The sequence below is a fragment of the Nipponia nippon genome, unplaced genomic scaffold, assembly GCF_047370975.1.
Source record: "Nipponia nippon isolate SJK-2023a ecotype South Korea unplaced genomic scaffold, ASM4737097v1 scaffold_1, whole genome shotgun sequence".
Taxonomy (NCBI): Eukaryota; Metazoa; Chordata; class Aves; order Pelecaniformes; family Threskiornithidae; genus Nipponia; species Nipponia nippon.
Window position 1 is genome coordinate 82,383,447 of NW_028262290.1, and position 21,917 is coordinate 82,405,363.

At 41.0% G+C, this 21,917-nt stretch overlaps 1 protein-coding gene across 1 annotated transcript in view; it reads right to left on the reverse strand.

Annotated features, from left to right (window-relative positions):
- Nucleotides 1-21,917, reverse strand: part of MYO10 (myosin X) — a 173,475-nt gene that overhangs the window by 65,310 nt on the left and 86,248 nt on the right. The window contains exons 4-14 of the mRNA XM_087761123.1: nucleotides 15,156-15,343; nucleotides 8,059-8,193; nucleotides 6,943-7,067; nucleotides 6,026-6,039; nucleotides 5,817-5,901; nucleotides 5,045-5,148; nucleotides 2,739-2,868; nucleotides 1,698-1,816; nucleotides 813-959; nucleotides 533-633; nucleotides 233-299 (exon numbers count right to left, since the gene is read on the reverse strand). Of these exons, the coding sequence (XP_087617249.1) occupies nucleotides 233-299; nucleotides 533-633; nucleotides 813-959; nucleotides 1,698-1,816; nucleotides 2,739-2,868; nucleotides 5,045-5,148; nucleotides 5,817-5,901; nucleotides 6,026-6,039; nucleotides 6,943-7,067; nucleotides 8,059-8,193; nucleotides 15,156-15,343 (1,215 nt within the window). The remainder of the gene's footprint in view (nucleotides 1-232; nucleotides 300-532; nucleotides 634-812; nucleotides 960-1,697; nucleotides 1,817-2,738; nucleotides 2,869-5,044; nucleotides 5,149-5,816; nucleotides 5,902-6,025; nucleotides 6,040-6,942; nucleotides 7,068-8,058; nucleotides 8,194-15,155; nucleotides 15,344-21,917) is intronic.

Here is a 21,917-nt window from a genome sequence, read left to right on the forward strand (position 1 = left end):
TATACAATCATACACTGTTAGAAGTTACTACAAGGAAAGATGCGTATATTGAACTTACAAGATAATGTAGAATACGCTCATGCATGAAAATGATTTAATTAAAAGATCACTATTTTAAACATGCAAGAGCCACCATTCTCTTCACTTGTTCTTTGTGCTAGCAAGTGTTTTAAAAACCTATTACCTCAAAACAAAAACTAAAAATAGGTACTGGTATGAAATTTTTTATTACCTTTTCAATAAGATCCAAGCACTCTCCATTGTCTGTCCAGTCAATATCCTCCCAAACTAGTCCTTCCCTAAGGAAAATAAGGAGGGCCATTTTATTGACAACTACAAACAAAAGATTGTAAATACAGAAATAGGAGGAGCTGATGTATTTGTCTTGCAAAATACAGCAAAATCAGCTTGTTTTAAAAAATGCATGGCCCCAGACTAGATTTTCAAAGGAAGGAAAGGTAGCTGGGAACCCAGATTTCAAGTGAACACTGATATTTTCAAAATTCTTTCACAGTTCATCTATATCTGTTACCTGCTGTATTCCAGTTGCTCCAAGGAAAAGATGTGCTTGTTGAAATACTCCTGAAGCTTTTCATTTGCATAGTTAATATTGAACTGCTCAAAACGGTTTACCTAAAGAGACAAGAAATCTTCAAAAATGCATATGCTCCAAGTATTTTACTTTGCAAACAAGGAACTGGTTTAAGTCGTAACATGTTTAATAATCAAGTTCCAGTGAAGATGACAAAGATATGTAGAACGATGAAGCATAAATATCAGACAATCCATCTGAACAATATTTTAAAACCTACCTCAAAGTTTTCAAATCCAAATATGTCCAAAATTCCAATGGACTTGAAGTCTTCCTTGCTTCTGATTCTGCTGTTGATTTTCTTAATGACCCAAGCAAAACACTGAGAATAAAGTGCCATAGCCATAGAATCTCTGCTGTCTATTGCCTGCATTAAAGAAGGAACACACAACTCATCAATCACCCCTGTGACTGTGAACTTACCAGACTTTGCTGGACAGTGTCCCTTGCACAGCATACAGCAAGGTGTAATGCAAGCAGGTTTGTATTCCTATGTACCTTGACAGTGATTGTATTAACAGTTACAGAGAGTCCCAATTTAAGCTTTAACAATGTAAGTTATAACAGCTGTACACCTATGTGGCTTTAAAATTACATTTCAAAACAAAAACATTTGAAAATTAGGAAAGTGTTATAAACTTAAGGCGTGGAGGAAGAAAAGAGAAGGGTAGGAAATAACACCTTAATTTACCCCTTTCTAGAGGTAAGCATAATGTTATGTATACCTTTTTCTAATCCCCTCCTTGTAAATAACAAAATTATTTTTGCTGAAAGTTTTCAAAAACACACACGTGACACAAATGTCCATAATGAAAAATATCAGCCTACATGATCAGAATTTGGAAAAAAAAGCTAAGCAATCAGGCTTAATAAGAATAACAAGATCCAAGCTACAAGCCCTGGCCAGAATGATAGGATGCAATACACAGAAATTTCTAGAAGTCCAATTATACCCTTTCCAAAAAACTACCTAGTATTTTTGATAGCAACTCTGATGCATGACCTAAACTTCTGTTCCTGAGCAACCAATGACTTCACTGGACTCAAAGTCCGAGCCATATATTTAACAGACCCTAAAAACGTGTCAAAACTGAGATGCCTTTACCTGTTGTATACTAAGAGGCGTTAGGATTTCTTCTCCCCTGAGTATCATTGACCTCTGTGTCAACGCTTCAGTTAGCTGTGTGGAGTCCAGCCCCAGTAGTTCAGCAGATCTACCCAGAGCTGGTAGAAGAAAGAGACAAATACAAATATGTCCTTAAACGTATAAGGATATGAAACAAATTATTATTATTATTAACACCATTTAAGATGCTTCTAAAATGATGGGGACTGGAGATAGAAACACAACTAGATAATCCAGGATATGTTTTTGCTGCTCGTGAAAAGGCACAGTATCATAAATACGCACAACTGAAGGAATTTAGCAGTAGAAATCCATAACAAGTAAGTCATAAATATTTGTTTTCCTCTTAATGTCAGATGTGAAGGATTCAAACAGTTTACTGCTTACACTGACATACTTTTCCAGATAGAAACAGTAACTCAGTCTTTGTCCACATGAATGCATTTCAGCTTCCCTCAGGATGATGAGGATAAAGAGAACCAGTGAAATTTTTTTGTACATGCATAATTTGCAGTTTTGCTGTAATGTGGTATATAAAGCAGTATGTAATGCTAGTCTTTATTGCCGTATTTGAGCAAACATTTAAAATGCTCACCAGCCCAATCTTTAGACATACCAGCACATACTTTCAGATTTGTAACTGAGGTATTGAAAGCTCTAGCAAAAGATACCTTCAGTGGAGATCTCTGTTAAGGAACATACTTAAGCACTTATGTTTTATCAGTTTGCAAATATTTCAAAGAAGGAATTAGATTAAAAAGGAATTTCACTACTATTGATGGAATAAGTATGTGCCCAAGGTCTTCCCTAATTCAGACCTAGCATCCAGCAGCAAACTAATTTTACTTATCTGTCAAAAAAAAACCCAAAATAGTATTTTAATCAACATTTACATATGCTAAAAAGCAGTAAGACTCTTTTACTGTTTGTCCTTGCTATGGTCAGATATACTAGCAATGAATATACCTTTCACAACCTCAAGAAACATTTACATACTACAAGGAAGCACAGCCTTCTCACCTGTTTTAAAGGACACCTGTGCCCCACCAGCAGTGATGAACTCGACATTTCCTAGATGCAAAATGCCAGCCAACAGCCTCAAAACTTCTCGCACCTCCTCCTTGCTGAACTGCATCACTTCCATTGCAGTCTGGAATGACATGTGAGCTTCCTCAATAACATGCACACTGACTCAAAAATGGGGACAAGGACAAACCACCAACTGTGTTGTCAGGCCTTAGAAAGGCAAGTCGGGACCAACAGAGGGCTGGCAGGAGGTAATTCCTTTGGTGTCATCCCAAATTGAGTACACCGTAATACATCACGGGGACAACTTGGAACATGCAAGTATCACTCTGGTTATAAGAAATCTTCTTTTCCTACTGTAAGGATCCTGTAATTCACTTTCGAATTCTTCTGTATAAACATTGAAATGCCCTACTGAGTTATGCATCGGATGCAATTTCACTAATTTGCATGAGTAACTGATAACCTCTTCTGTGTTTTTACCGAATTTTGCCAATTAGCCTTATAGGTAAAACAAGGCATGGGGGAGGAAACACTGCAACAGGTAAGATTTGCTCATTTGTTGTCTCAGCCATGGAGAATCCAGAGGTGGCCTTCTGCAGCATATTCTGGGCAAATCCCAAAGCCCAAACACACATCTTACCAGTGCGGTCTGACATCTTACAGCAAAACTGAGCAAGAAAAAGAGTTCTATATAAAATGTGTTGAATTTATGAATAACCACTATTGCAACAATCAAGGCTCAACTATGTAACAAGGAGAACGGCAAAGCCCTATCTAAAGAAACATTAAAACAGGAAGAGGAACATACACCTTTCTCTGACATAGATGGGGTAAGTAATTGTATGCCCCTGGAAATCACCAGAATTTCCCAAATTTGCGTCTAATATGAGGCTGTCTGAGACCAGATCACAGTTTTATACCCTTACAGCTAGATTCATCATGTTATGGTCGCTGCAGGTGTCTGACAGATGACACAGGACACATTTTATCTTTCACAAATCATCAGTTACAAATGGAAAAGCCTCAGACTCATCCCACAATTAGAAGTAGAGAAGAGATAAAGGTTGAAGGTGTATTTTGTATAGAAGACCTTTCACAACAGAAAGGCGGCAGCACTGTGAGTTCGTCTCCACGCTCACCGTGCAGTTCCTCCCTGTCTCCCACAAAAGTTTCACTTAAGCAACATTTCCAGCACTTAAATCACAATAAAAATAGGAAAAGGGGATGACTATAATAGGAAAAGACAGGCGAGGGCGAACTGCAGGGTTTCTGCCTGCCTCCTGCTGTGGGCACGCAGCCTGGCAGCCTCAGCCCCTGCTCCTGCTCCGAGCCTGCCCACACTGCAGGCAGCACACAAGCGTCACCTGCCCAGCTGATTTCATGCTCTGCCTACCCTGGGATGATTAGCACAAATTAAATGTCAGGCTAATCAGCTTAAGCCGTGTGACTATAACGTAGATAAGTCATAAACTTTTCCAACACCCCTCCGCTCCCACCATACTATAGATGAGGATGTTTTACACTAAAAAGAACTGCTGCATCCACGACACATTAACTTGTCAATTTGGCAAAGAGATTAACATGGCTAAGCAAAAACATTTTGGTGAAGGGCATAAAAACCATTATTTTGACTGATTTTTAAAATCTAACACATATCACCTCAGTGATATAGTAAGCAATTAGCAATTATCCTGTCAGTATAGACTAATTGCTGTAGCTAAGTGGGGTGGGTATAAGACATAAAGCCATTCAGAGAAAGACTCCATCAGGACCTATGGTTTTTAATCCGTGTTTACAGTTTCTTCAACTCTCTTGTGTAAGTTACTCCATACAACTGGATTTCCCAGCTGCAACTTAGAGAGTCACAGAAGCCCAGCTGCTTCGACCCCATGTGCTGCACTGTGGACTTGACCCAGTAGATGCTACATGATTTTGCCAAAACTTTAGAATGGAAAAACAGCGGAAGCAGACATACCTGTAATATAAAACCATGTAGGCAAGGGCAAAGGCACGTAAATGCCTTACTGTCTTCCTAACTGATACTCTTTGCATTTCAAACCTTAAACATTTCACTAAATTATAGCACACTTTGAAATGATAGAGTAAAAATCAAGTATTGGTAAGGAAGGTAAAGAAAATGTAGGTAAGCTTAGTTCTTCTGAGAGCTGCACATAGAGGCAGAACGGCAGAGAGTGCAGGTAAGCACAAGAAGGCTTTGTCCCCTGCTCTCTCAATGGGCCCCAGGCACCTGCACCTCCAGCATTTTTAAAGCATAAAGAACTAGGGAAACAACTCACAATGACTTCCTTGAAAGAATCCTTGTCATTGATTGTCTTATCCGCTATACATCCAGACTGATTCAGGTAGTGGTAGTTCTCCGGTAGAGATAAGTAAAAAGCATCTAATGAGGAGAGAAAAGAGGACGACTGAAAAAAAACCCCAAAACAAAAGCACTCCACAAATTACTATGTCAGAGTTAAATAGTTCACAATTCATTTGCTTAGAAATCATGATGATGCACAAAACAAAGTTTAATATTAAAATCAGATATGGGGTTTTATTTTGCTGTTTTTTTCCTTTCTTTAGCTGCACAATGGAGTTTACTTTTTTAGCGTGCAAAGACAGCAGGCCCAAAGGGAGATGCTGAGACAGCTTTAGGCAATTTTGCACATATACAAATGCCATTTCTTTTTTTCAGTGTATTTATTCTTTATGACAGAGGATTAGAGGAACCAGAATTATTTCTCGTTGTTGCTGTGGAGTTATTTAGTACCAGCAAAAATATTCAACTTGAACAAAATGAAGCATGTTTGTCCTCAAGTAATTTTCCCAGGGCCACAACGGAAGCTTGGAGAAAAATTACCGGCAGCTCGGTGACATTCTTCAACGGAGCAGGTTGCTTTATCAAGCTGAGCTCAAATTCACACCCATTGAATCCCAGCTGAATAAATAACCTATTTCTCTGCTTGGGTTAGCGGGTTTCTGCAGCTAAATTCTCCACTGCTGCCACCATGGCTGACTGCTAGCAGAGAGCCACTACAGTTGTGTGACTTGTGCTTTGGCACTCACCTTTCTCTCTCTCTTCTATCCCTGCCAGCAGAGCATAGAATATATGATAATTCCTTTCCCCGGGGTTTTGTCTTACTACACGATTCTGTCAAAGTAAAAAATAGTTTCCATTTAAGCAATCATTTTTAAGGAGAATTTTTTTATCCACAATTTCAAAGAAAATATTAAATCAAACAAAATTAACTGAGCAAAAGCAAACATCAACTTACTTTTTCCAATAAATCTATAGCCAGGAAGAAAAACTTCAGTCAAGGAATAAAGTAAAAAGCAATTAATGCACAATCTATTTATAATCTTCCTTAATTCTTTCATTTGAGACAACCAGAAGAGCATCATGGTCTTTTCGTACAACATGCCTACTGCCATAACAAGATGAATAAAGTGGCAACAATGATAATATTGCAGCAGTTCTAATACCAATGTGTTCCCACACCTTCTTTTCCTCCACCCCATCAAAACTGGACTTCTCATGTTCTGGAATTTAAATGGCATCTGCTTTCCTTTACTTTTCCCTAAAGCTTGGGAACAGCTTTAAGGATTAAATTTGTCCCACTGCAAAAGAGGCTTATGTTCAAAACACTAGGTAGGATCACCTTGGTATATTCCTTATCCCCACACCTCTGGTGCTCTGGTAGAGCTGGCTCACAGTCCAATTTTGCCAAATGCAGGACAAATCCAAGGATTTGCCCCACCCATGCTCACGCTGCAGAAATTCAGCAGCTCCGCTCTTTCAAGTACTTTTCCAGAACTAAGCAGCTGATCTTTAGATATAATAAATGAGGGCAATAGCTGACAACTGAAGTTATCCCCAAAACTCAGGCTGTTTTAGCTCACCACGTAGGAACACACACATGAGCCACGCTAGCAGTAGCAATACAAAATCCTGGTCCTCTGAGAGTATATACATCCCACCCCGCCACAAATGCATGTGTGCGTGTGCACAAATACACGCAGAATTTGTTGTTACTGCTTCCCTTTCCCACCTACATCAGCTCAATTTAATTGTGTATGTTTCAGGATCGGGTGAAAGGACAGACAAAGTTGAGCCAGTTCTCTCTCAGCCCTCCACAGAGCAGGTACGTGGGGGCTGCCCACAAACAGGGGTAAAATTACCAAATGAGGATACAATCTATAATTCTTCCTCCCTGAATGTTTCCTTTCTGACAGATGTTCAGCTGAATAAACTTCCCAAAGCGACTTGAGTTGTTGTTGTAAACAGTCTTCGCATTGCCAAAAGCTTCCATAATTGGGCTGTGAAAATACAGAAGAACGACCAGAGCGTTAACATGTGACCAGCATGCCAACAGTTTCACATGGGACTGGTGAAATGAATAGCACTCTGAAAAGCTCGCTTCTGACACCCTCCTCAGCCAATGCCTACATCCTCAGTGTTATCCTCAATTTATTAACAACAGGCATCTCCATTTTCTATCAAAAGGTGCAAGTATTCAAGCAACAGGAAGATTAATCGTACTGAACTACTCTGCAGCTTAATCTGTCATGGCTCAAAAGATGCACACAATTCTCATTGCAGTACTCAAATTATAGAAATAAGAAATCTCAGCACATGCAAATTGCTAGACAGATGTAGGGAAAATAGTCCTTGTCCTAAGGCGATTAAAAAAATAATTACATCAAGCTACAGCAGGTAAAACAGAGATGAAGCATGATAAACAAAAGTAATAGCATCTCAAATTGTCTTTGTTTTTAAACAGTATAGAACCATGTGTTACTTCATTTGAACACTGAGGGTTTTTTTTTTTGCTTGCGTAGAGTGTGCCTAATTTATCTGATGCAGTGACTCATCTGTCTTATCAGTTCTCCTTATCCTCCCTTTCGTCAGCATGCTTTTACCACCTGCATACTTTATCCTCACCAGGCTGTATCTTGTTCTACCTTATCCTCAGGCTATACAAACCAAACCAATGGTTTCTCCCTCCCATCACCCATTTTCCTCACTCTGATTATCTGAATTCAGCCCCAAACAAAAATGAAAGCCACCACTAAAGCGTCGTCCATCGCAAAAGTCTGCATCTTTTTGCTTCATTAAGATATCCCACTGTGCTCACAACTCTCTAGAGCAGCCAGATAATTTTGTTTAATGGAAAATTGCCCCCTTTCCAATTTTCATTTTATTGTTCAGTAAACACACCCAGATCTTTAATTACATTCCAAGCTCTTATTTCAATGACAAGGCTTATGTCTTCTGGAAAAAATACCTGTGTATTGAGAGATCTAGTACCTGCTCTCAAGAATAGCTTGCTCCACACAGGAGGTCTTCTCTCTGCAGGACAGCTCCAGCGAATGTTGGCTCATTGCAGACAAGAACTTGAGAATCAGCTTAGTGCTTTCTGTCTTACCAGCACCACTTTCGCCACTGAAAGAAGAGGAGGAAAGCGTTTGCACAGTTCCAGCTGCCAGGCGAAAAGCCCTCTGTCTGGCCAGCCCTCCAAACTCTAAATTACTGGCGGTCAGGAAGACCAGGGTGATTAGAAATGATACTGAAATGGCAGCAGGATACCCCTTTAAGCTTGCTGAATGTGACATTCAACACAAAATGCAAGCTATCTTTAGACTTCATATCACTGTTCAGACAGCATTTCAAGGCATTGATTGTGTAAGGATGTACAGAACACCTATGAGGCAACTAAGAGCTCCCTGAATACAAACAACTACCCAACAATTCTGAGCAAGGTGGAAAAACAGTTAGAACAAAGGCATGGCGACGGTCGGGGAGAAAGTCCAGAATATGAATTAAGCTGGGAAAGTTTGGGATTATATTGCAGCAATCTTGCTAAGGAGGGAGCCCTGCTGTGAGAAGGAGGCGGTTAGGGACACCAATGCATATTATAACACATAAAGGCTACCAGTATAATTAATACTGATATTCTTAGTGAGCTACATATTCTTTAAACAAACTTTTTATATGCCCATCCAAATAAACCAGATTCATGAGTTCAAAATATACAATTTTCATCTCACATCACCATCAGAGAACTAAAACCTCTCATCTTCACCCACAGCAGAACAAAGCTGTTTGATAATGCTGAATTGATATTTTAAAAACAAACTGTTAATAAGCAATCTTGCTGATACAAACAGAAGGCAATATACTCAATTTCTCTTCAAAACTAACACTCCAAAAAAGGAGGGTATAAATTTACCTCATTTCCCCAATATTATTTCCCTTCAAATATGTAGCCTTATAATCAAAAACACACCGTGAGCCATTAAGAAACATAACTTGTGGTTAAAGTTTGTCTAGTTTGCTTACTTTTCATCTGCAGTCATAGCATTATACCCTAAGCTGCAGCCTAATTCCTAGTTTTCCTAATTAAGCTGTGCCTAATTCCAGTTTACTCCCAATGAAAGGAGGTACATTTTGGTGTTATCCTACCCTTTTCATTGTAGCAAGCGTGAGTTTTGTCACTGACTTTGATGGAGCACAACTGGGCATGTGGAGCAAGCTTAGTTTATTCGACAGTCTTTTGTTGTGCCGCGGCTGAGTGGTGACCCTGGTGATTTTAGGTTACAGCAAAGTACAGTGATGCTTTCTAGTAAGAAGCAAAGAAGAAAGGTACAGCCCAAGAAAGCGGCATGGAATTTTCCTGCAAATGAATGCCAACAATTATAAAAATAATCAGGGAAGAGGCATTCAGAAAACATAATGAGACACAGAGTTTTGTAGCTGAGATTTAAGTGCTTCCCAAGAAGAATCGGAGAGTCTTTAAAATGTTTCATAAAACTTCATACAAGATATGCTACCTGCTGATATGTTCCAGCGAGTATGATTCATCCATCATACCATCGCAAACACATTCTGTAGTATTTTTCATTTAGTTTTACCCTTGATGTCTGGCTTTTTTGGTATTCATTCCCTTTCTCTTTACAGGCCCTCACCCACTCATGCTCCTTTGCCAACAAAGCAAATATTTAATATTCCCCGTATTTAATACTGGCTCCTCGTACACTAAAGGACTAGCAAAACATTTCTACTGCTAGTTTTGAAAGACCTTCACAAACCCTTGTGTTATCCTTGCCTAGTGCAAAAAATCATCGAGTGATACAGACCTCTTCCTGCCTAAATTCTCACCCTCTGAGCAGTGTATAGCTCAACAGCAGGGACATGGGTGCCAAGGAGAACGCCAGCTCTTTCACTGACACCATCCCTCCTCTGCCCCCGCCCTCTGTCCCACACTCTGGAGCATCTGTACTTCTACGGAAGCTGAGAGATACCCCACCATAATCAAGAGCAATTCTACAAGTGAGATATTCGAAGCTGATGGAAAAATATTTCCTGTGCCCATCTCTGGTACAGTTGGTATTATACACAATTGTATGTTCTTGATTTTTTCTTAGAACAGGAGCGGCTCAGAACCGGGTCAGGCCGAAGATCTACCTGCCCAGTGTCCCGTCTCTGACAGTTGCCAAATGGAGATGGCCAGGGAAGACATGTGACACTCCCCTTCTCTGTTCTTCCAGCTTCCAGCTGGAAGCTGTTATTTGCTGTTCAGAGGGTTCCTGATCTAAACCTGGTTTCTATGTGTCTTGTAACTGTTGACGGGTTTATCTTCCATGAGTTTCTAGCCATGCTCCTTTAAAAAGCATATGAACAGGTCTTGTCATTTCAGATCTGCCTCCTCTTAGCTTCACTGGATGCCCCCTAGTTCAGGTATTGGAAGGAGAAACCAACAACTCATCCCAGCGCTCCCTCTCTCTGCTGTGCATGACTTCATGGATAGCCTCCCCCGTTCAAGTTGCCCGTCTCTGTTAGCCATTCCCACATACGGAGCCATGCTCTACTTTCGATCACTCCTTTTTGTTCTCCTCTGAACCACCTCCAGTTCCACAAAGTCCTCCTGGATATCAAGCAAGGGGGAAAAATACTCGCGCAAAATACTCCAGATATCAGCAAAGGATGAACTTACCCAGTGTTCTCTATTCATTCACTAGTAACTGCTCTGTTCTATTTAGTTTTACAACTACTATTGAGCACTGAGTGGATGGGTTCCTGGAGCCCTCTGGCATGACAGTAAGATCTCACCCCTGCATGGTGTTACTCAGCTCAGGACTCATAATTTTATGTGCATCAAGTTGGCTCTGCATTTTTCCTTTACAAAATGCTTTATAAAAGACAGTTGTTATTAATGAGATGACAATCAAGAACATGCATGCTAAACTTTAAAGCTGTTTATTCAGCCCTACAGTACACACACTAATGGTAGGTTAAGTGAGATCAATCTTTCAGACTCCTTAGAAAGCCTACGCTTAAAAGAAGCTGCCAAGGTCAGTAAAAGGGTGAATTTTTTTAGTGCACAGCCAACCTTTCCAGCAACCTTTCCACCCCATGAGTTTAAGTGCCCAGCTCATTCCACATCACTACATTCAGTATTGTGAATATATTAAGTGTGACAGCAACCCACAAGGCCCCCACTTAGGAGATCTTTAGACTTTCTCCATGACTTGTTCTATGCAGGGCATCTTGCTAAGGGCACAGCAGCCCGGACTCCAGACTGCTGCAGTGGAAAAAAGGGTCACAGAGAGACTCCTCACTCTGAAGGATATAACGCGAGTGAAGCAGTATCAACACTACTCTAAATCACTTCTCAGTTCTGTCTGCTGGCTTTAAAACCCCAAAGACTCATATGCACAGACAAAATAGGCTTCTTCAGCAAATATAGTTCTTAGACACACATGAATTTTGATGTGTCAGTCTCATAAGAACGTCTTCCCATCACAAGTCTGGGTCTCATCCAAAGAGTACTTTGGTTCATGTTGATTTTCAAGCTGAACAACAACAAAAATGTCAGGCCATCATATGATGACAGAGAGAACAAACTGGTGTCAGACTGTGATTTACCACTCACAGCACTGACTTGAATGTAATTCAAGGTGACTTGCTGCTCCTTCAACTGCTCTACACTTCTTTTTGAGTACTTTAAAGTGGATCAACTGCTATTGTATCTGAGAGAAGAGCATGTGTTTGCTTGTGCACGGACTAGACCACCTTAAACAGAGCAGCAACAAAAAAACCGCCTAAAGATATTTTCCTATTCTTACAATAAAGGGATGGAGGTTTGAACTTGATCCCAACTTCCAAACATCAGCTAATCATGGGGGAACTCAGTCCCTTCCCTACATCAGGACAAGCTGTTCAGCTATTACTTGAGTGAGATGGACTCCCTTCATGCTCCTGCCACAGCACCCAGCTGAAAAATCAGATGTGATTTTTTTTTTTTTTTAACATGTCTGTTGTAGCATCAAATTTAACTGTTGTGGGCTTTTTTTTTTTTTTCTGTTTTAAATGAAACTGGACTCTGAGGTAAGGTTCAGATCAACACAAAACCGAGCATTCGTTAATGTAGACATTTTTGTCTACATGAAAACTCTAGTTCAATAGCCAGATAAGCAATTTTAACCTCGGAGAGTGAAAATACCATTTCACAACTGTGTACATATTCTAATGCACAGGTTGTGTGCAGCTTCTTCAGTGTGCCATTTTCTTGACATTTTAGGCTGCTAAGTCATTTTTATGCAGCATTATCATGAATTAAAATAAGCCTGTGTAACACAGACCGATAAATAAGCATCTTCGGATGACTCCATTTTATGTCCTGTCTTCTGTGTTTCTTTCCTTTTCACCTCTGGTCTGGGTGGTTATACTGGAAAAATTGTCTCGCATTTATATTACATTTTGAGTCACTACTGATGACAGCTTTTAATTCAGGTTCTTGCCTTAACCCTCTCATCTTACCCCACCCAGACAAATATCCCAAGCATTTCAAAACAGCAGAAGCTTTGTCACAGGTTTTTAACCCGATGCCTCAAGAAAGCAGCTCCGAAACAAAGCTGAACTAATTCTGGATGCCAGCAGGGGGCACTTCAAGTCCAGAGGATGATAAGAAAGCGGTCGGTACCTTGCTTCATGGGGCTGTCACAACTTACTGCCGCGTTTTTAGACCCCAAAGTCAGGAGCTGGGAGCTATCAGAAGAGCTGATATCAGAACGTGAAGCCTACACGAACAATTCACTCATTTTAAATGGATGTAACTGTGTATTGTGGTTTTGTGAGAGAATAAAATTTTCCTTTTTATCATCTCTTACATTAAATACAAGACCAGAATATTTGCCTGAATTCAGACATTACAGAGGTCCACTTGACCATTTTTTTTCAAATGCCAGTAGTAACCAAGAAAGCCTGACAGTGTCCTGTTGCAACATCTAATTCTAAGCCAGTAAAAGACGCAGGAATGACCAGGATGCTGAAGATGACGAGCACACTGTTATACCTCCACTTCTGAAGCCCAAACTAAGTATATGATCACAAGGGACTTTTCTAAACCTCATGAGGGCCACTGAAAATCTTCAGTAATTTAAAAAAATCCTGCTCTGACTCCTTCACAGATACAACAGATAACAGTGTTTTAGCAAAGTAGATTTGACTTTTTATTTTTTGTCTTGAATTGCGTGTTCCTTCAATTTCTGTAGAAACAATCTACCCTTATTAGGTTGTAGTACGGCACTTGTCTGAAACACTGAACTTATACAAATCATTAATCCATGACCACAATAAACAATTTTAAAAGGAACTGCTAATGCAAAACTTCTCTGTATTATAGATTATCTGTACCAAGGCACACGGTTTACAGAGCAGGGACTGCTGGAGACTCCACTGGAACATCAGAGACTTCTGCTTATGCCCTTTTTAGGACACAACCTGCTTCTCTCTTGGCAGCTTGTGGGGAACTGGAAGGAAAGGTAAAATGCTTGGGCCAGTATAAAACGGCATTAATGAAAATAACAACGGCCACCTTCTAGGCAGCAAAAATTAATTTGGCCCCCAAAATTTGGGTATGTGGGCTATTCACAAGTTATTACCAGACATTACACCATGAAATCATGATTCCAGGCTAGCTATTTTGCATGACAAAGATCTCTGTGCATTTCATTTTTTCTCGGAGTGACACCTGGACTCAGCTTTATATGTACAGCACTATGTATTAAATAAAAAAAATTAAAAAAAAAAGGAAAAATACAGTTGAAGAAAGCTGAAAAACACACACAGCCCCCTCTGTCTTTGTGCCACTGCCAGGCAGGACCTGCCTAGAGGTGAGGGCAGGCAGGGACTGCGACCTGAGAGCTTGCAGAAAGTTGGAACCAGACCTAGGTGTGTTGCATCTGATCCACATTTCTAACAACAGCTTGGGTGCTGAACTACATGCGCTAAATCGTCCTCTTATCCAGGAAGCCTTGCAAACTGGCCTGTAATCTTAAATGCCAGTAGAAACTGCCTATTGCAAAAGCTGCTACTCTCACTCTGCCTCATCTCCTCGCTGCCCCATGGGCTGCTCCGTGCCATGGTCCCGCGGCTGGCACAAGGGCTCCCATGGAGATCAGGAGACAGACAAAATCATGTCATCCTGTGTCTGAAGAGCTCTCCACATTTAACTTGTGCTGGTTGGCTGCAGGAAGATGAGAGCAAACAGGCTTAATCACAAAAAGGCAAGAGAGGAGAGGGAGGGGAAACACAAGCTCTCTCAGTCCCCCAGACATCACCCCCGCCTGGGAGACTGATGGCTGGTGCCACACACTGCCATCACCACCGAGCTGCTGCTCCTAATCCGGCGGGCAAGGCTTCGGTTTTCGCTGCCCACTGCAAGCCAACGCAGCTGAGCTGGCAGGCAGAGGAAAGGGAAAAGAGCTGGCTGCATTTTTGGCTCCTCTGGAGCAAGAAGGAAGGAGGAGCTGAAAGCAGTGAAAAGCTATTGAAATGCCAACTGCTCTCAACGTACATTCAGCAGCAGCGAGATCCTGAATACCAGCGACACAGTGGATCAAATGGGAAGCTGTTAAATCACCATTAAATTAAAGCACAACGAGATTAAGTAAGGAAGATAAATCAGGCTGAAATGAGGAGGGTTTTCTCTTTTGCTATTGTTATTTATCGCATTTCTCAAGACTGGTGGGTTATTTTTTCTTTTCCTTTAGATCTTTCAGGGTCTAGTGGTGACAAACTACTGAGCTGCACAAGGCCGTTTAAACCGATGGGGAAAGCGCATTTAGGGTAGAATCAGATGTGTGAGTAGCAAAAAACACACAAAAATACAATAGATTTTTTCACTAAATTAAACTGTAAGGTGCGTAAGAAAAATTAACATTTTGTTAGAGGTCCACAGAACAATACAGAGCACATTCAGAAATTTCTCCCAAAACTCTTGATGGTTTAAAAGCCTGCTTTCTTTGGGAGTTCTCCTCTCCACATGGCCCAAATCCGTGTCCCTAAATCATCTCGAAAGGCTCACCAGCAGGGATAATCAAAGCAGCAGCAGCATCATTTACCTGATGAGGATACACTGGTTGTCATGGCGCTTCCAGAGGCAGCGGTAGCACTCGTTGGCCACAGCGAAGATATGAGGTGCAATCTCTCCCATGTGGTGCTTGCTGTATCGCTCCACGGCGGCGCAGTCGTACAGTCCCGCGATGCTCTTGTAAGGGTTCACAGAGGCAACGATCGAACCAATGTAGGTCTGCAAGCACACAGCCCCCCCCCCCAAGCTGTTACTACACACAGGGTGGAACAGATTAACACTTCCCAAATGAAAGACAACAAATACATGTTTGCAAAAGCCTAGCAATCCTTGGATAAAGGTGGCTAGTATTTTTCCCTGCTTTCTTCCTTTCATCAAAAGCAACAGAATGGCAAAAGTTGTTTCCACCTCCGTCGTGTTTTCATGCTTACCCCACCTACAGCACAGAGCTGCTTGGCTGCTCGAATCCCTGCCTTAACACCACTTACAGCTGCACAGCAACGCCTACGAGCGCTGGTCTACAGCTGCTTCTCACACGTTCTTAGGGACTCACTGAACTTACTAAAAACCTGACTGTGTCCCAAGTATTGGTGCAAGAGTCCATATTTCCATGTAGAGTATCCAAGTCCTTCTCTGCTACTTATTTTTAAAACAGAAGTATCAGACATTATGGTAGACACCAGCACCATTATATGGTAGCAGGCCCTAAGAAAAGCACATGAACTGGCAGGTGTTCCCAAAACACTGTGTTTCTGCAGCTTAATTTATTACTAGTTTGATGCACAACAGCAGCTGACAAGGCATTTATTTCCATCCCATTGCAATGAGAGAGCACATCAGTTAAAACCACCCAGGTAGCAGCTTACACCCATTCCCATTGCCTTAACTCATTAGGCTGTGGTAACATGATCATTTGCAACAGTCTCTTTGCAATGCTGTTCATTTTCTCAGTCACCCTCTATTCACTTCAATATATTTTTCAAATAAAATCAAATTAAGTGAGGTAGGAGGTAACATTAAGCATGTTATCTCCAGAATTTCCAGTACATTTCTGGGGCACGTGAAATTAGTTGATATATCATATGGTGTGTAGGGTGTTACCGCTGTGATACTAATTTCATTTTGTTAAGCACCCTTTCTGCGGTTACAGGCAGGAAGCTGACACCTGGCTTCAAGAGCCCTGCTGTGGACTTGCTAAGAGCCAGGCTGCAAAGCCTCCAGCCCTGTAACATGGTCCCCCTGTACAGACAGATGCTTCACCAGCAGTCAACCCCTTCATCGCCGACGGGAACCAGCTGTGAAGTTGACAGCAGGACTGGAGCTTTCTTCACCTCTGCAGCACCCTATCCAGAAAGGGCTGGGTAAGGGGAGCAGCATCTTGCACGCCACAGAAACGCAGCCCCACGTGCCCCTCCTGCAGCTGCCCCCTTCTCCAGCAAGCCACCGTGGGGGCACTCACTGAGACCCAGGGGCCATCAGCTCCCCCATGTTTTCCCTTCCTCTCTGTTAGTCTCTTCCACAGCACTTACATTCCACATCTACCTGCCTCCCTCTTCTCCCTAATTAACATGTAATTATCGCTGTGTAGCAGCTCTCCTTTCTCACTGTTACCCTGCTGTCATGTTCCCCGTTATCCACCTGTTCGTCCTCCATCGGACGCAACACAAGTAGCAGCTTTGAGCTTTTGCTAAGGGGACTACAGCAGCGTCCTTGAAATTATGACAATTTTATTAGCTGTGAGGGGAATATTCCTCCTCACTGTAACTCAAGTACCTTTTACAGAGCTATGAACTTTCAATGTGTGTGTTTTATAAAAAAAAAAAAAAACCAAACATGCTGTGCAATAGCTCAGAAGGTTCCATCTAGAGGAAAGATACGATTTCAACGCAAGATCGTATCGCAGGGCAATTACAGCACTGAGACAACAGCTTAATTTCCTGGGATCATCCCCTCTTGGGTTCTTAAATAACTAACGAAGAAGTCTCCAAGAACAAAATTCCTCAGTTTGATACGTATTTCAGCACAGATTGCATGGGCAAAATTTGAAGAGATTTTTTTTTTTTTAAATTGCATGAATACAGTGCAAGCGTGACCAATAAAACAGACTGCTACAGATCTTCCTCTTTACCTTATTAAAGGCTGACTAAAGTCTTACTAAAATGTAGGAAGAGTAACTTGAGGCACACCATCACAACAGATGCCGTAGCAAAGAAGCAAATAAAAAAATCCCCACGAAACATGATACCATCTAACTTTAAGCATCCACTCTATAGCTTCTGTGTGATCAAGTACCTGACAGAACAACATCACCACACTCCCAGATCTTGCTTGATAAAGCACTGGCAAAACTGCACCACCACTGGCTACAGCGTGACTTTTCTTGCTTCTCCTATTTCAAAAGGTAAATATCATAAGAGATGACAGCAGCCCACTTCTGCACAGACTTGCTTAACATGAGGCAGTCTTTCCCATGGCTTAAGTATAACTTTTTAAAAATAAACACTTCCAAATATTAGTCATTACTGCGAATAAGAAAAGTTTTTTATTAAATAAAGTCAGCTGGCTTCATTGCCTTGTAATTCATGTAAGGTATCATAGAGAAACAGGTAGTGTATTACGGCAATAACAGAACCCTGGTGAACAGCAAAAACAATGCTGGTGAAAACAATTCCTATAACACCTCATGGACTAATGCTTAGGACATGTCACTATTTTAAAAATTCCTTCTCTCTCTCTTTTTCTTTCAGCAAAAACGTGAAGAACCGCAACCTCTACTGAAATAGCTCCGATTTTGTGGTTCCAGTCTTCTGGTGCTTTGAGTATGTATTACCTCTTCGCAGAACAAGTTAAATGCGTGCACAGATTGCCACCAAATTATAATGATACAAGACAGAAGAAACTCAGGCCCTCAAAAACCAACTTCCTCATCCCAAGGCAAGATCACAAAAAAGCTAAATTCTTCACAGACACAGTGGATCAGATTTATCATCTACCAAGTGTCATAACCCAACCCAGGAGCAGCCACAACTAGATACCTGCACGGACTGACTACGAATTAGCTGGCCCACGTGAAAGTTCCACCTTAACTCAAGGTAGTTCAGCAAGGTATCGATGAGCTGAAGCAGCACCATTATTAAAAACTATTCCCATTATTAAAAAAAGTTCCCATTGGAAGACAAATCTTCCCAAAGTCTTTGTAAATTTCCCCTGGGATACTCAACAGCAGCAAGATCTGCTGCAAGAATAATTTCCTACATCACTTCCAGGCTTACTACTTTCCCCATCCAGTAACTGTCACACACTCTTACTCCTAGCAGTATTTTATAAACAGTAGATTCTACTCCTGCTAGCCTCTACCCTGGCACCTCTAAGAGCCACAAAGCCAGGGATTTGAGGCATGGCACGACCTGCACCCATGTGCAGAAGAGCACTGCTTCACCACCTCCCTGTTTGCAGGGCTCTGCTTTCCCTCCCCTTGGGGACTCTGAGCAGCCGCCCAATGCTGCCCCTTCCTTGGAGGGCAGGCTTGCTGGTTTTGCAAGTGCAAGCAGCTTAGCAGCAAGTTAAATGGGACTAAAGATACACAAAAAACGCAGGGCTGTTCAGTGGATGGGTATTGTCTCCTGAACGCTATTTCTGCACCAGGCATCATCATGTGGCAAATTAAAGCAGTTAACAGTCAAGTAGGATCTCTAGATTACTTTATTATGCTAACATCACAAGGCAGCCGTTTGGATGAAATTTCAGAAAAGGTATTTTCACATAAGAATGTCACTTCCACTTTGCTTAAAAGAGAGTGAATTAAATTTTCTCTTTGTTCTTCACAGTTTCTAATCTGACTCTTGCAGTCAATAATTACTTATTTTAATGAAAGCACTCCAAAGCAGTTATGAATAGGAAAAATGCTCATGCATCTGCCAGAGCACTAGCAAGCGGACAGGATTTCTAAAGATTTCCAATTGAAATAGTTTGAGGGGTATTTCAGAAAAATACTGTGTAGAGCTCCTATCACAAGCCTGACTTGTTAAATCCGTGGCAATGAACAGGACAGTTTACTTTTCCTCTGTTAAATGACCAACTCAACAGTTCAGATAACCACACGCAAACTCTTGAATTACTTTGTTACAGACTAAACCAGCAACAACTTGTTATCAGATCACCGCTAATATATCTATTTAAACCCTAAAATAAATGAAAGTTCAGCCTGAATCCCAACACAGTGCTTTGGTTACCGTATTAAAAGGTTGGGCTCCTTTTCCACTTCCAAATTTTTACTGAAATTTTACATTGATAATGTATCTCCCAAAACACTTTTGGTCACAAACCACAGAAACTCCTGCTCCCCCTTTTAGCACAAAAAGAGGAAATAAGATTGTTTGCTGATCCTGTAAGAGGACTTTCAAAATTAGAAGCTCAAGCTCTGTCTTCTCAGCTAGACATTCAGCAAGGCAATGGCATCGCAAGAGTCAAAATGAAAGATGTACTTGAGAAAGGAAGAGGTTTTTCATTAGTTCTCCGAATACTTTTTTTTTTTTTTTTTTGCTTGTGGCCTTCTGATAGCAATCAGCTTTGAACCTGTGTCTTGAAATCACCCCCAGACTTCTTGGAACACTCAAAAACGATTAGCTCTTTAACAAGGTTCAAGAGCTCACAAGGATTTCTGATATCCACAGAAATACTCTAGAAAAACTTGCAATGGTCAGAGTAGTCCTGTCTAACATGAAGGGTTTGGTTGTGTTTGTTTGGTTTTTTTGAGGAAGACACAATCATTATAGTTTAGTTTGATGCCAAACAAATGTAGATTAAAAAGCTTTATTGGTTAAAATACACTTTTTCAAGTTAGCTTAAAATTAGAGGAAACAAGTTTGCAATAGATGCACTAAAGACGGTTTGAAATGTCTTTCCTTCCCATGTAGAAAAGGCTTTCGGACTAAAAGAGGAAAAAGTAGAGTAAGAAATTCCCCCTTCAAAATTTTTTTCAGGTTCTCTACACAGAAAAAGCAATGAAAAAGGAAATTGCCCTAATGCAAGATCACTTCATTAATCCTATAAACCAAACATACTAAATAAACCGGGACCACCTTGCTCTCCATCTTTCCCCCTTCACAGATGCTTTTTTGGGTATATCCTTTCGGGTTTGCTCCATATCCAGCAACCATCCACCTTCCCCTTCCTCCCTTTTATGTCAAGACTTCTGCATTTCCACAGTAACTTGTCTATTTCTGAGGATCCTTTATGATTTCTGTGTGTTGCCCAAGCTTGCTCTTCCCATGTAAGGCCATCAATTTTACCTCACACTGTTTTTCTCATGACCTCCTTTCAACCCTCTACATCAAGGTACCCCTCTGTACTTCCCAGACTTCTAGCATCTGAGACATCCCATTCCTCCTCCTTTCCTAAATAAATAAATAAATAAGGGACAAAAAGTGGGGCAGGGGAGCATGAGGGGAGGACTTCTTTCAGGCTTTGTGTATCTCATGCTACAGGGAGGGTGGGAGAGAAGGCAGCAGCAGGCTGGAGAACTCTGGACTAAGCCTTTGATCAACAATCACAACAGAAGCTAAAACTGCTTGCGCTATTAAAACAGGCACAAGGAAACTGCATTCCTTGGTTTCTATCATTGTGTTTCTTCAGAGACACCAAAAATCAATATACTCTTCACAACCTGATACTAGACATGTCAGAACTGATCAAATACAGAATTAAGATGTTTTGTTACAAATATATATACTAACATTGAGAAACAACACTTTGTCCAGCTCTCTTAAGAGCACTTTCAAGACTTTCTGCTTTGGGACAGGAAAAATCTGTCTCATTACAGAAACAAAAACATGTTTACAGATGCCTCAAAAACGATGTTTCTGGATTTTTTTTGAGCAACCCCTGACTTCCCTGGAGTCACTTAAGGAACCGATTCTGTGTCTGAAAAGTAAGGGTATTTTTTAAAAAAAGGGGTATTAGTATCAACCTGACAATTTATTCAACAAGTATTATTTTCTGGGCTTACCCTTAATATATGGGAAACTTAAAATAAAACGGCAGTGCAACTGGCTGACTAGAAAGCTACTTATATGTCACTTCTAGAGAATGTATGGGAAAATATTTTTATCACTGTTCCACACAACTTGCATGTGTCTCATACCTTTAAATCGTCACGGCTACAGTAACATTACCAAATTACAATGCCAGTGCTTTCACAGAACACGCAGAGGCAGACAACATTTGAAAGACCACAAAAGAGCTCTCAAACTTCGTTATGTTTTCAACACCAAATTTCAAGGCATCAGGATGCAAAACCTGGGAACAGAAGAGCTTGCCCCACACTGCAGATACAGCCTTCATCGCTCCCAGTTCTCTCGGGTAAAGGGATTGACGGTAATCATGACTGAGTTTATTCTGAGGCAAAGATAACTAGGTCAACCACCACATACACGTCAGCATAAAAAGGAGAAAGACGGCTGGGCCATATTTTGCCACACTTTTTAGGGGAGGCAGCAGAAGGGGCAAGGGTATGCCATAAACAGGATAATTAATGCCCTTGTTCTTGGTAGGACCTTGATATATCCTCTCTGTGGTAAGTATACCCCATCTTTCAGCTAGTCCCATGCTAATTTCAGTGGGATCGAATCCAGTTGTCTCTCTAAATTATAAACTAAAATATCTGAAGCCAAGCTCCTTTCTTAAAAACCATAATCAAAGTGAAGTACTAAACTACAAGTTTAGATGTTGTCAACCAATCAAGCCATTTCTAAGATGGAAATGTCATACTCTATAATCATCCTTACATGCTTAG